The sequence below is a fragment of the Gallus gallus genome, chromosome 17 (genome assembly GCF_016699485.2).
Source record: "Gallus gallus isolate bGalGal1 chromosome 17, bGalGal1.mat.broiler.GRCg7b, whole genome shotgun sequence".
Lineage (NCBI taxonomy): Eukaryota > Metazoa > Chordata > Aves > Galliformes > Phasianidae > Gallus > Gallus gallus.
Genome location: NC_052548.1, coordinates 7,196,897 through 7,210,199, shown reverse-complemented (window position 1 = coordinate 7,210,199; position 13,303 = coordinate 7,196,897). Strand labels below are relative to the sequence as shown.

General features: G+C 46.7%; 1 protein-coding gene across 4 annotated transcripts in view; it reads left to right on the top strand.

Annotated features, from left to right (window-relative positions):
* DDX31 (DEAD-box helicase 31) overlaps positions 1-13,220 on the top strand; it is a 45,994-nt gene extending 32,774 nt beyond the window's left edge. For 2 of the 4 annotated variants that reach the window (XM_040649392.2, XM_040649391.2), the window contains exons 19-20: positions 1,313-1,493; positions 9,221-9,664. In XM_040649392.2, coding sequence (XP_040505326.1) covers positions 1,313-1,493; positions 9,221-9,374 — 335 coding nt within the window. In that variant the 3' untranslated portion in view covers positions 9,375-9,664. Of the gene's footprint in view, positions 1-1,310; positions 1,494-9,220; positions 9,665-9,776 lie in introns of those variants that run through there. The other 2 variants (XR_005840547.2, XM_046901873.1) reach the window with 2 other exon arrangements.
* Positions 13,221-13,303: the final 83 nt, after the last annotated feature.

The window sequence follows — 13,303 nt, the reverse complement described above, 5'->3', positions numbered from 1 at the left end:
CAGCAGAGCAGGGTTGTTGAGAGCATGTGAGCTGGTTTATAAGCCCTCAGAGGGATGGCCTTCAGATGAGACAGTGAGACTTGGTGTTTGGAATTTAACATTCTCTTTTTGGGAAAATACAGGTCTCTTGATGTTCAGATGCCTCTAAAACAGTAACGTTGTGAAATTGGGAAGAAGGTGCAAAAAACTCAATCTTTTCTTCTCATCGATTGGGAAAAGGAGTTCGCTTTGCTCAGTAAACAGAGCTTTGATGGATTCCCTGGGTCCTTCCAGGAGCTGATCTGCTAAAATGACATTTTTATTACTGTTCATAAACTCCAATCTCCTGCTGCTGCCAAGAGATTAGACATAAGCTGTGGGCAAACTTGCTGGTCCGGTGGCTCAACAGGCAAGGGCAGGAGAGGTTAGAGTTTAGAGCTTGCTGCTGTCAGGGACTGAGAGGGAGAGAAAGAGATGAAGGTGGTGGTTGGGGTGAGGGCTGGGGAGGCACAGGAGGTTTAGAAGCGGAGGAGCAGTTGAGGGATTGTGGGGAGGCATTTTCTGAGCTGTAGAGTTTCCTTACTAAAAGTCCTTGTATTCCCTATAGCAGAGAGGACAACCTGGGTATAATGTTACAGGTACATTGAGGAGCAGTGCTGGTGTTCATATTAGTGGATGATCGTCTTTGGAGCAATGGGCCCTGAGGGAAGGGCATTACAGGAATATAAAAATGTGAAAGAGAAAATTTGCACGCTATCCTATTATTTTTCCCTTCTGAGAACGTGAGCTCTGTTCTCGGCGCGATGATGAGTCAGGAAATCCATCTGGTTCTCAGATATTTATAAGGGACTATCTAGTAACTGGTGAAAAATGCATGGACTGCTGGGATTGTAATATCGGAGGAGTCTTCCTGTGCCACTTCCATGCTTCGATTTCCCTTTCTTCATCCCTGTATCCCTCTATTCCCTGTTTCTCCCTTTCTGCTACCTTTTGATGTCAACAGCTCTTCATGTGAGATGTGCTGCAGACATTGCCCTCCGTGTCAGAAGGGGCATCCTTACAAGAGGCAAGCTTAATGCAACTTAATGTAGTGTTGTTTCAGTTCCTAACCCTTCTCCACCACCTTTCTTCTCCTTACGGGATTGTACCAGTGCTATATACAACCTTCACAGATTTTTAACACACCAACCTTATTCACCAGCTGCTGACCAGAAGGTGTCCCAAAGGACAAGACCAATGTCCTTTCAGCTGGAACAGCTGAATCTTTAAGTATATATATATATAAAGATGCAGTAGCAAACAGAATTCACTTTTTTTTTTTCCCTTTCCCCAGCACTGCAGTCTTTTCTTTGTGCCTACACCGCCTATCCCAGAAGCCTCAAGCACATCTTCCACATCAAATCTATCCACCTGGGTCATGTGGCCAAGAGCTTTGGCCTGAGAGATGCTCCCCAGAACCTGACTACTCTTCCAACTGCTAACTCAAAGAAGAAAACCAAACCAAGAGCAAAAAGGTAGGCCAGCTTGATGTTCTCAAGCCAAGGGATGCCATGTGCCAGCCCAGGACATGCACTGCTCCCTGAAGTTCTTGTGGTTGCTCCAGGAGTTCATGTGTGATTGCTGAGAGGCTAAATCATGCTGAGCCATTGGCTTAGGTTGTGCTCTGAGCTATTGTTTATTTCTCCTTTTCTCCCCAACTGCTGTAGAGTACCTAAAAATTGTGTATTAAACCAACTTGCTTAAACATTTGAATGGGAATTTAGTTAAAAAAAAAAAATTAGCTCACTTTGGCTTCTGATAAAGATGCTTTTTTTTTGAAGGTAGGTGTTAAGTGTGGAGAAGTGCCTCCATGGACTAGCCTGGGTTTCGGTGTACCTTTTCTGTTTTCTTGGCTCTTGAAACACAAGCAGAAGCAGTCTAATTTTTATTTATTTATACTTAACTCCAGAACTACTTTGAAGGATCAGGAAGTGTTCCAGAGTGAAGCATGAGATTTCCCATATACTGGAGTGGTTCTCTGCCTTGCACGGGTTGTGGCTGTGATAGAGCTCCAGCAGCAGTCCTGTTGGAGCCAAGTGCTTCCACAGTAGAAGCTGCCAGGTTTTTCCATTCACATCTTCATTTCCAATCACACAGTCCTACACAGGTCTGTGATTCCTGGCTTGGGAGCAACTGTAGTAGCAACTCTGCCCTCATCCCTGTCTAGGGAAAGTCTCTCAGACAAGGCTGTGTGCATAATTGCTTGCTATTGGTATATGGCATGGAGTGATAAAAGCATCAAGGAAACTGCAGAGGAATGAGTATTTTCACTTTTCGAGTTTGACCATTCTGTTTATTGTGATCCAAGGCAGGGTGAGTGCTGATTTATCTCACAATACACTTCTTCCTTCCTGGCCTTGACAAATACCAGTTATTCTCCTGTCTTACATCTGTTCCAGTCTCCTAGGTACGCCTTTCCTGCATCAGGAATCTGAGATTCCCTGTCAAACCTAGAGGAGAAAAGTCCCAAGTACTCTCTTCTGCCTGAGCTGGAGCTGAAAATGCTCGGTACCTCTCACCCTAGGTGCTTTGAGGTGTTTCCATAAGACAAATAGTCCTCCCTTCTGAGATCGTGACATTAAGCTCTTGTGGTCTTCCCCAATGCAACAGCAGACTACAAACTTCTGGCTTGCCTGTAAAATCACTGCAGTGATTCAAAGGAAGAAAAATCTTTCTTCTTTTCCTGGTATCAGTTGTGACTCCTTCCATGTAATTGTTGCTGCAAACCCCATTAGCCATGCAATTAAAGCACTAATCCACTTAATTGTTCCTAGGCTGGTGACATCTCTTGCACATGTATGTATTTTGGAGGGGGGGGGGGGGGGGGGGAAGAGGAAAGAAAGAATGGGGAAAGGATTTTAAAATAAAAAGTCGGAGACAGCATTGTCCTGCTTTGAGAAGCCACCAGGGACAGAGCACCGATCTGCCTCCTGCTTCAGCTGACCCTCACCAGCAGATGGGCAACAGGATGGGAATGCCCCTGTGAGGGGGGATTTAACGGAGCTTTATTTCAGGAAGAATAGCCTGATTAGCTGATAAAGAGCATGTAAGATGGTATGGGGTGGGCTTTGATGTCTTGCTGGCCCAGCAGGGTGTCAAGCTATGACTGACAGTAGCGTGTCACAGGATTACTTGGCCTGCAACAATGCCTCTCTGTGTTCCTATGATGTTGCTATTCTGTTAGAGCTACTTTTTCCCTTGTTACGCACCTCTTCTAGACAGCATTCCTCCTCCCCAAGTCTTCATCCTATTATAGTACAGACAAGCTCAAGATACAGTAGGTAGTTTAGGCACAGGATGCATGGGCTTGGGGGGTGTGGAGGTGTTGGAACAAATGGTCAGAGTGATTTCAAAGCTCATTTGCACATGGGTCATACAATTGCAGCTCAAGACAAGTGGGCAGACTTTGCATGGGTTTGTCACTGCTCAAGCTCTAGGTTTCAAATCTGAGAACATCTGGAAAGTTAAAACCCTGCAAGAAGTAGTCCGTTGTCATACAACTGTTATTGCCTGTGAAACTTATTTCTAATTCAGTTTGTTTAAAATATATACATATATATATATATGTTAGTATTTAAGGGACAGTTTAGAAAAAAGTGAATATAGATTCAAATTCAGTATCTGCTAACGTAAATTCAAGATAGCTCTGTTAATTTACAGAGAATTGCTTTCGATTTCACACTGACAAAGCAGAGAGGGGAATTTAGACTGCCACAAAAAGACAAATGTTTTTTAATTGTAGTGTGTGGGGCTTGAAATGATAGCGGTGTAGTCATGAGGCAATCTTTCTGATTATATTTCTCACGTGATACCATGAGTATTGGTTGTATTACACATTGTCTCCAAACATCTGATACTTGTTTTTAGTCAGTCTGCTCACTAAGGCCTCATTTCTCAGCACCTGCCCAGAGAAGAAAGAGCAGGCAGTCCAGCTGAAAGTGGGGTAAGGGCAATCATGAAATGTTTCTTAAGAGGACAATGAAAAGTTGTCATTTCTTTTGAAGCCTCCTTTTGTGCTTAGTGCCTCCTTAGGGAGCCTGGTTGGGGAAGGTGGGACAGGAAGATGTGGCAGCCAGGTGTGTGATGGTTCAGTGCTGGAATGTGGAAGCAGCCCTCTCCTGAACAAACGTGTAAAACTTCCATGTCTTTTTTTGTTAATCTTTTTGTGCAAAACAACTGTCCCCTTAGCTATTGCAGGCTTTGGAAAATCCAATCTGAGAATGGGCTTGTGATTTCTTTGGAAGTTGGAATGCTGTATTTATGTAAGCCACATAAACCAGATACTGTATATGGAGTTACAGTACATCAGCTTAGTAAGTGCCCGGGCTCATGCTTTTACTGAAGGGTAGATGCAAGGAAGCTGATCCCACTTCCATTGAGGGATTAACCGTCTTTCACTCACTGCAGAGAAGCAGCTTGCACAGGAAGCAGCTGACATGCCCAATAGACATGTCTTTTGACTCCTTCACAATGCAGATGCCGAGGACCTATTGCCATTCCCCCAAGCCTCCCTGTGCTGCTCGGTGTTTTGCACTGTGAATCAGCAGGGTTTTATGGGATTCTGTGGGGGACTGGTGGCCTGTTTCTTTTCCCTATTGATCTCTCTGGAAGCCAAAGGGTTTCACCATAATGGGGAGTCACAACTTAATTTGCCTTGTTTGTGAACTCATGCCATTACAAAGAAAGAGATAAGTCCTTAAGTTCAATGGATTCTGTGGAACTCATTGCTGCAGAAATGCTCAGAAAGATTGAATATTAAATATAGTCATTGCTGCTACAGCATGTGCATTTAAAAAAAAAAAGTATAAAAATGAAGGTGAAAATCCCCTCAACTTCAGGGTTAAGTCAAACCTTAGGTAATATGGGATCAAAGTAAGGCATACAGGATGGCTCTATTTGAGGGGATTGATTTACGTCATTATTACCCCAGCATTGCTCTGAATATGAATGTTGTTAGGCCCTTAAGGTTTTGGTTGCAAGGTTGTTATCCAATTTTGTCTCTCTCTGTTGCTGAAATAATTGTCTTTGGTAGGTGTGCAGTGAACTTTACTGTTTGGTTGTCTCAACGTGAATGCTGCTCTGCTCTGACTGTACTCCAACAGCACTTGATGCTCGATCTGACCAAGTAATAATTCTGTGCATTCTGCTCAAGCCAGTGTTTATATCAGCAGATAAGAGTCCCTAGTCTGTCTGCTGGGAGCAGTGTAGGACTGCTGATGAATTTCTTGCCCCCACTCCACTAAAAACAGCAATGGAAAAACCAACGCAAACAGGGTTGCGTTGGCTGCAGATGGTTCATCCAACGCTATAAGTAGAAAAAGCAGGTGTTGCAGCAGCCTTGGCCCAGAGGTAACCCAGCTCTGCTGCTGGCACAGTTTCAGGGAGCCGTTGGAGATGCTGTCAGGCAGATTGATAGCACACTCCATGTTGAAATGCTTTCTGATAAATGAAACAACCTACCTCAGTCTCCTCCAAAGACACACCATGAGTTCTGGGACTGTGCGTCAGAACTTTATACTCTGTCTTCCTCAGCTGAAGCAATTTGGGAACCCTCGGTTGCTGCAGATGCTGCAAGTTGGTTAAAGGTCGTCACACTTGCTGCACTGCATCACACCAGCATTCCACAGAGCGCAAGACAAAGGAACGGCCAGCAGTACTGACCAAGAGGAAGGAGAAGAAAAAGCACGCTCACCTTTTAGGTAAAAAGAGGCAGCTTCTCAACCATCAAATGATGTCTGAGAAACCACGCACACGTGGGTGCACTGCTCTGACTGTAGGAGTTTTTAGTTCAGAGATCAGCTTGCAATTCGGCTCTGTAATGAAGCAGATATGTCAGCGTGTTACACGTACTGGAATTTTGGAATGAAAATCAAAAATGGCTTCAGCTGCTCAATCCTTTTCTTAGCACTGTCCCTCAGTCCTTTCACACCTGAATGTTTCAGAATCTCCACATCCGTGATGAGGGATATGGGTTAGTGGGCGTGGTGGTGACGGGTTGTGGTTGGTGTAGATGATCTTAGTGGTCTTTTCCAATCTCGGTGATCCTATGATTTGAAGCTAATCACGTGTGTTGCAGTCATGTTAGGAGATTTTCTGTTTGTTTTTGACATCAACAAGGATTTGCGTGGATGTTTTTTTATGATACTCTGAAGCAGACGAATGAATTGAATTATGGACTTGGAAGGCATTGCAATCCAAAACTGTTAGGATTTCGTTTGGGTGGAGGGCTGGGCAGCTGGTCACTGCGGGCAGTGACAGGGAGAAGTCAGATAACTTGTGTGCAGGGATAAGTTCCTCCTAATGTGTGCGTTGGGGCTGTTTCATTTTCTGAGTTACGATTTCTCTATTCCTGTCTTGCTTTCCCCCAGCCAATAAAACTAGCTGTTTTCTCATCCATTTGAGCATTCCTTTCTCCTTTAAGCCCTGCTGAAATCTTGGCACTATAGCACATTGAGATGGTCAATCATTAGTGAATATATATTTTTTTTCTCTGCGAGTTCCCCTTCGTTTCAGTGTTTTGTAGTTCCCCACCAAAACACTAACTGTTGTTTGGAAGGAGGAATTTAAAGGGCTGTGGATTTCTCTGCCCGTTATCAACATGATGTGTTCTCATTAGAGCTCAATACAGCATGATATCTAGACATGAGATCACAGAAAGAGATGCTGACAATCCATGTGTTTATCCAGTGATGGGAACATGGGTTCTGTCTGTGTTGCAAATGTGTCTTACGTTTCCAGCCGTTCTGTGAAGCTTTTTGCCAGGTATCTGGTATTGCCACACAGCTCTCTGTTCAATTAGCATCACACCAGCCCTCGGCAACAGGGAAATACAGACATCCCGGGTTATGAGGTGGGAGAATGGACACGAAGGACAAAGAGGTTAAATACTTTGCCCAAGGATGCTCAGAGAGTGAGTACTGAGGTCTCTCTCTGTTCTCCTGGGCTTTGTCTCATAACCACAGGGCACCTTTCCTTGTTAGCTTGGCTCCTCTAGCAGAGCCCTGGAGACTTGGGCCAGTTGAGCAGAGAAGGGAATGTACAGTTAGCAGCAGCACAGCAGGGATTAGGATCTGGCCAGGGATCCTGACCTGGTGCACTTTCCCTGCATGCTGTCACTACAGCCTGTCACTGTTGCCGTTGGCTCTTGCATCTTGTGGTTAATCGGGGCCTTGACAGCTGTTTTTCTACTTTCAGTGATCCGCACAGGTTCCACAGCACAGCTCCATTGATTTTTGTGGCCCTCGTTAGAGGGAGAAACCTCTCTTTTTTTTTCTCCCCCACATCCTTATTTTCCCGTGTACAGCTGATCACCCCAGCAGGGGGTATTGATTTACTAATTGGGCAATGATTTCACCTGATTGATAATAAAGTGTTGGACAACCTCCCTGCTGAGCTGAAATTCAGCCTGGCAGCTACTGGTGGATTACTTGTCCTTTTGCGGCAGATAATTCCATGTTGTTAAGTAAACTGATCTGTTGCTTGGTAACCCTGAATTACTGTAGTAAACATTTGGAAACACAGCAAAAGTGTCAAATAGAAACTTTGTCGAGTGATGGAGGGGTCTGGGCAGGGAATGCAACTGCAGAGGTACCCTACAAGGTTGTTCCAGCAAAGCTGAGTGGCTGAGGGCACACCTTGCACAGGTGCTGTGCCTGCACTCCCTGGAGCCCCTCTGTGCTGCAGTGCCATGTAGGTGTAGGAAGGCAGTTTGACAAGGTGCATCTGTGGAGGTACTGTAGGTAGGGTTTTACCAGCAGCGTAATTGCTTCACTAGAACTGATTCTGTCTTTTTCCCTTAGTTTCTTGTGGTTTCAAAACAGGCAGTGGCTGTGTGCCTTATTTCTCTGCTATGTCCAGTCTCTAACCCTTCTGCCAGCGCAGAGTTTGGGTCTTAAATTAGTGAGAGAATGAAGGCTGCACCAAAGATAGCAGAGTTTTCTCTCCCCTGTCTTCCAGGCTTTATATCCTAGAGAAACCTTCTTACAGAGGTAATCATCACACTATCCTTCTTACCATTCAGAGCCTTCCTATTGAACGCACTCCAGCTGTGAGAACTACACAGTGATGGAAAATGAGATGTGGAAAAGGGGCAAGTAAATATCCCAGGTAGCCAAGAGTTTGTTTCCCTTCCCTTCCTTGCACACTGGGCCTAATGAAGGAGTTCATCTGTTGCTACAGCCAAGGATTTGTGGTCCCCAGCATGGTTCTGCACACCTGAAGGAACTGCGAAGGGCAGTGCTGTGTGGCTGCACCCTTTAGAACTGCTGAGGTCCATGTGTTATCAATGATACATGCTGGAATGCATGTGAGGCTTCTGTTGTATTCCTTCGTTGTACTTAGGTGGATTTCTGTTTAATTCTTAGGAAAGGTTTAAGATCTGGTTCTGGTCTTTGTATTAAACCAAAGGGTGTGGATGTCCCCTCATGCCCAGGACTGTGGGAATGCTGTAGGGAGCAATGGGTCCTCCACTGAAGAGACTGCAGTTCAGATAGTTAAGAGAGGGAGATAGCAGCAACGAGGATGAAATTTGCCCAAGGTCACAGAGCAGGACAGTGGCAGAACTTGTGGTGGAAAAATGCTGAGTGGGTTTTTATATTTATAGCTGGCAGTTTAGGGCTGCAGGGAGATCCACGTTGGAGTTTAGAGGCTGGGCAGAATGCGGCTTCCCTTGCAAAAGCTGGTCTCTGGAGAGGGAGTGCTGCAAGGTGCATGTGATGTCTGCAGGACAATGCAAGGGAAGAGTCTGCTGGTGTTACACTCTTGAAATCATTTTTTGTTGATTGTTTGTTTGGGGTTTTTGCTTTCAAGCTATGGATTTCAGCTCTGTTTATAAAATGTTTCCATTGTTCGGTGTCTTAGAGCTCTTAGTCTTTTTCATTATTATTACAGTTTTCAAACTGCTGTGTCACCTAATTCATCAGCCTTCAGCACAACCTTCCCTCCTTCTCCCCACCACCCCTGCAAGAGCATTTGTACAGAACAAAGGCTTGCTTTTAAAAACGGCATGATATTTTGCCACCTTTGTGAAAACCTGTCACAACAATATCTAATTTTGCATGAGACGGAATTTCAAATCAAGCCTCAAGAAAAGGAAGCTGTTCTTCTGCTAATGCGCTAATGTCACTTTCCACAGCTGTAAAATAAGTAACCCACCTAGCAGAGCAAAGGAAAATCTAATTCCTGTTCTCCTCCCCCTGCCCAGGTCTGACCTTCTCAAGAAGACCCATGGCAAACATCGCCTGGCTGAGATCTTGCGATCTGAATATTCCAGTGGGATGGACACTGGTGTATCCAAGGTCAAGAAGAAGAAGAAGAAAAAACAGACTAAAACTGGCGACCAGCAGATCCCAGTATGAGCCAGGACCTCCCAGTCATTTGCTGCACAACCTGCTGGAGTACGTCAGCCAGAGGTCAGGGTGACCTGCCAGACTGACTGACGAGTGGCTCAGTTTGTCAGGCAAAAATGGGGAGGGCTCTTGGAGATGCTGACCTCCTCCCTCTTATCCCATAGTTCCAAATGGAATTGAATCCAGACGTGTCCTGTTGCACTGCTGCAATTATATGTGGCTTCCTGAAGATGCAGCTTGTTTCTAAGGTGATATTTTGTGAGAAAAATAAAAGAGTTTAATTACGGTTTTCTGAGAAATGTGATGTCTGTATAACCTCAAAGTGAGACAAGCGTGTTCGCAAAGGAGACGCTTTCCTATTTAAAGGACCCATAGAAACACTCTACAACGTGTTTGCTTGCTTCTTTTTAGCCAAAGAAGCAGTGGTGGCGAACGAGGCGTTCAAGGTGCACGTTTAGGAGGAGGGAGAGGAGACTGCTGCTTTCCCTGCTGCTGTCTGAGGGGACACTTCTGCTCCTGTTGCAGGTAACACATCGAGTCACTGCCACCTTCCCTCTGTGCATCGGGGCAAAAGCTGTCCCTGGACACTGTTACTCAAATGCTGCTGCCTCCCAGGAGTCTCCCCAGTTTCAGTGAAATTGGTCTGCTTGTGGAGAACTCTTCAGTGTAATGACACATGGTCCCTTTGGGGCAGAGCTCATGGGCACAAAACTTCATGTCAAAAGTCTGAGTTTGGGAACAAACATTGTCACCGTAGGAAGGAGCCAGAGTGGAATCCAGCAATCTCCAAACTTCTCCTTGCCTGCAGCGTATTGTCATACCTAATTATGAAATGCAGAATATGTATGAAATGTCTCACCTCTCTGAACATGAAAGCCTTTGCAGAGCCTTGCTAACGCTTCCCACTACTAACCCAGGCTTTCAAGGTTCTCCCTGCTTTGGCTCGGCCTTGCACTGTGCTTTATTTCGTTGTGTCCCAAGCCAACAGATTTCATTTTGTGTTTTTCCCATGTGTTGTTTTTTTTTTTTTCTCTTCGTTCTTCCTTATCTCATCAGCCAGTACCCATTACTGAAAAAAGGGACACAGTGTGATCCTGAACACACCAAGGCTGATCACACCTATGCCTAGCATAGGGAGACTGAGCTCGGGTGGGTCAGGATTTTGGTATGGGGCGAGCAGGGTTCCAAGCAGGAGACCTGCAGACCCCTCCAGGTACTCACCCACCTCACTGTGCTGCTCCCAACAGCCCTGAGCCTTCCTCCAGGGAGGGGACGAAGCGCAGCCCATCCATGTAACACGGGGCCAGAGGGGGTTCCAATCCAGCAGCAGAAGGGGACAGAGTCACGAGAACAATACCCACTTTGTGAATACAGAATTGAGGGCAGCTGCTGTTGGGTTGTAGTGAGTCATGCAAAGGGCTGTAGGAGGGAATAAATCAGTCCGAAAGTATTTAATTTCTCAAGTGAATGCAACTCCTGAGAACCAAAATGATTCTCTTTTCCTCCCAGGCAATTTCCAAACAGAACACCAGTTTTACTGCAGCACTTTTCTGACTATTTAAGAAAGATGTTAAAAAGACTCAAGCAGAAAATTAACTGTTTTTTTGCAGAGAGAGAAAATTAATACTAATTACTAGATTAAGATAAGAACAAGAAGACCCACCTGACTCTGTGATTACTGCTTGGCAGAGCAATCAGGTCTAAGGCAAATGTCAGCTTAGAAAACAGAAAAGAAACCCCCGAGGATGAAAATGACTCAGAGGGAGCAAAGCAGGGAGTGAGTTTGGGAAGAAGTGATCTTTGAGCACCTGAGCTTCTGGCTCACTGTCACATACGAATTAATGGAGACTATTGGTAAATTCATGATAATAGCAGCTATGGCCATCAGCACATCAGTGAGACTCCAGGAAATTGCATTGCTGTTGGCATTAAGTGGGCATGTAACGTTACAAACACGGTGATGAATAACGTGACAACGTTTTTTCAGCTTCATCTTTGTTAGCAGGGAGGTCTGGGTTAACGGGGTGGTTAGGGAAAGAAGGAGGAGATTATTAACAGGAAAAAGAAAGTCTTAGAGGAAGTGGGCACACCTGAAGCTAAGCCCAGCTGGTTTGCTCTTAATAAACTTCAGAGCCAAAGTACAAAATGTCTTTAAGTTGCAGCTGAGACAGCAGGAGCCCAATTCTGCCCTTAGTTGCACTTCAGCAGCCCTCTGTCTGCTCTGAGCTGCCTTTATCTGTGTACCTCCCCTAATTCAGCTAGAACTTAGTTACCTGCTTGCAGTTAATTTGTACTCAACACCCCCTTAACAGTCTGGGGTGCTGCATGTGGGGCCAAGCTGCAGCTCTGTGCCCAGACCAGGAGGACCTGCATGGTGGTGTGGCTGAGCTCCATCAGCACTGTGCTGCTGCAGAGCAGTTGGACGCAGCACTGAGGTATGTGTGCGTGCTATGGGGTCTGGGCTGGAGAGCTCATGAGTCAGATGGGTTCATTGCAGTGTTCAGTAGAAGTGCAGCTTCGTGTGACTGTTGGCTTCAGGCAGGTTGGTTCTGGTTGTGTTGACCAGCAGGGCCTGGTTGTCCTGCAGCCTGAAGTTGGGTCTGTAACAGTGGCACTATGGAGCCTTCCTCTCGAGCTCCTCTCCAGGTGTGGGTTTGCCTTCCCTGCTGCTTCTCTGCGCCCTTCTGGCTCCGTGTAGTCCCCAGCAATGGGAGCCCCATCCTCTGCTCCTTCAGGCCGGGCTGCGTGCTCCCTGCCCTGCAGCGCCCTGAGTATGGAGGCTTTGGGAGAGGGAAAAGCAGAACAGGGACCTCAGCGTGGAGGGCACAGCTGAGCAATCAGACAGCAGGCACCCTGTGCCCTGCTGCTGAGTTGGCTAATTAGAGGAGAAGGCAACAGAACCACCCTGCTACATGGGTTTATGTCCTCCATCAGCGCAGTGAGGGGGCAGGAGCAGCTCTGAGCTCTCCGTTTTGGTGTGGCATTGTCTGCGTTCAGACAGAGCAGTAAAACAGCAGCTAAATCCACTTCTGGTGGTTTCCTTCCACTTGCGCCTCTCAGTGCGCTGGCAAAGCAGCTCTCAATCCTCACCTGCTCCCCGTGCCCCGGTTAAAGCTATGGGGCTAGGAGGGGTCGGCAGTCAGGAATGGGTTTGGGAGTCCTGGGCCCGCACAGGGGCTGCTGAGCTCCCCCGCAGACGATGCCTCTCTCAGAGCAGAGCCCACCACGCACAGCACCTCTCCCAACCCTTTTTTCTTTGGGAGCTGCCTTTGTTTGACTGCCGGGAGGTCCCCCTCCCTCGAACCCACCCTTCCAGATGTGAAAAGGCAAATTGGGATATCGCAATTACCGACGTGTAACGAAGCCTTGTACTTCGTTAATGTCGGAGGAGGAATCAGCCACGGCTACAAGGACAATTAAATATTAGAGAGCGCCTTTGATTCGCGTTCCTGCTGTGCGGATGGGAGGAAGGAAGGCTGCCCGCCGCCCGCTCCTCGCCTTCCCGTCCGCCCCGCGGAAAGCACACCCACTGCAAGTTGTCCTTTGATCGATTTTTAATATGATTTTAAAGAGTTTTGTTTGGGCCTCATTCTTATTCAATGAGATTAATTTAAAGCACTTATCCCCTGGGTTTAAGTCAATCCATGTCGGATTGGGGACGGGGTTTGTTGCCCGCGGAGGGGGCTGTTTGCAGGGCGCTCTGAAAGACTCCTTTCCCACTTCATTAACCCGGAGCTGGGAGCAATCTTCACCCCCCCATTCCTTCTCCTCGCCGAGGTCCGGGGATTTACCAAACTCCCCCATTCAGATGCAAAGGATCCGCTCCGGCCACAAAAGCCGGGGCTCTCCGCTCGGAGCGTGGCCGCGCATTTCTCGGAGCCCCCAACCCAAAGCTCCGGGGACGGGGCGGGGAGCGGCGCGGATCTTTGCTCTGGGGG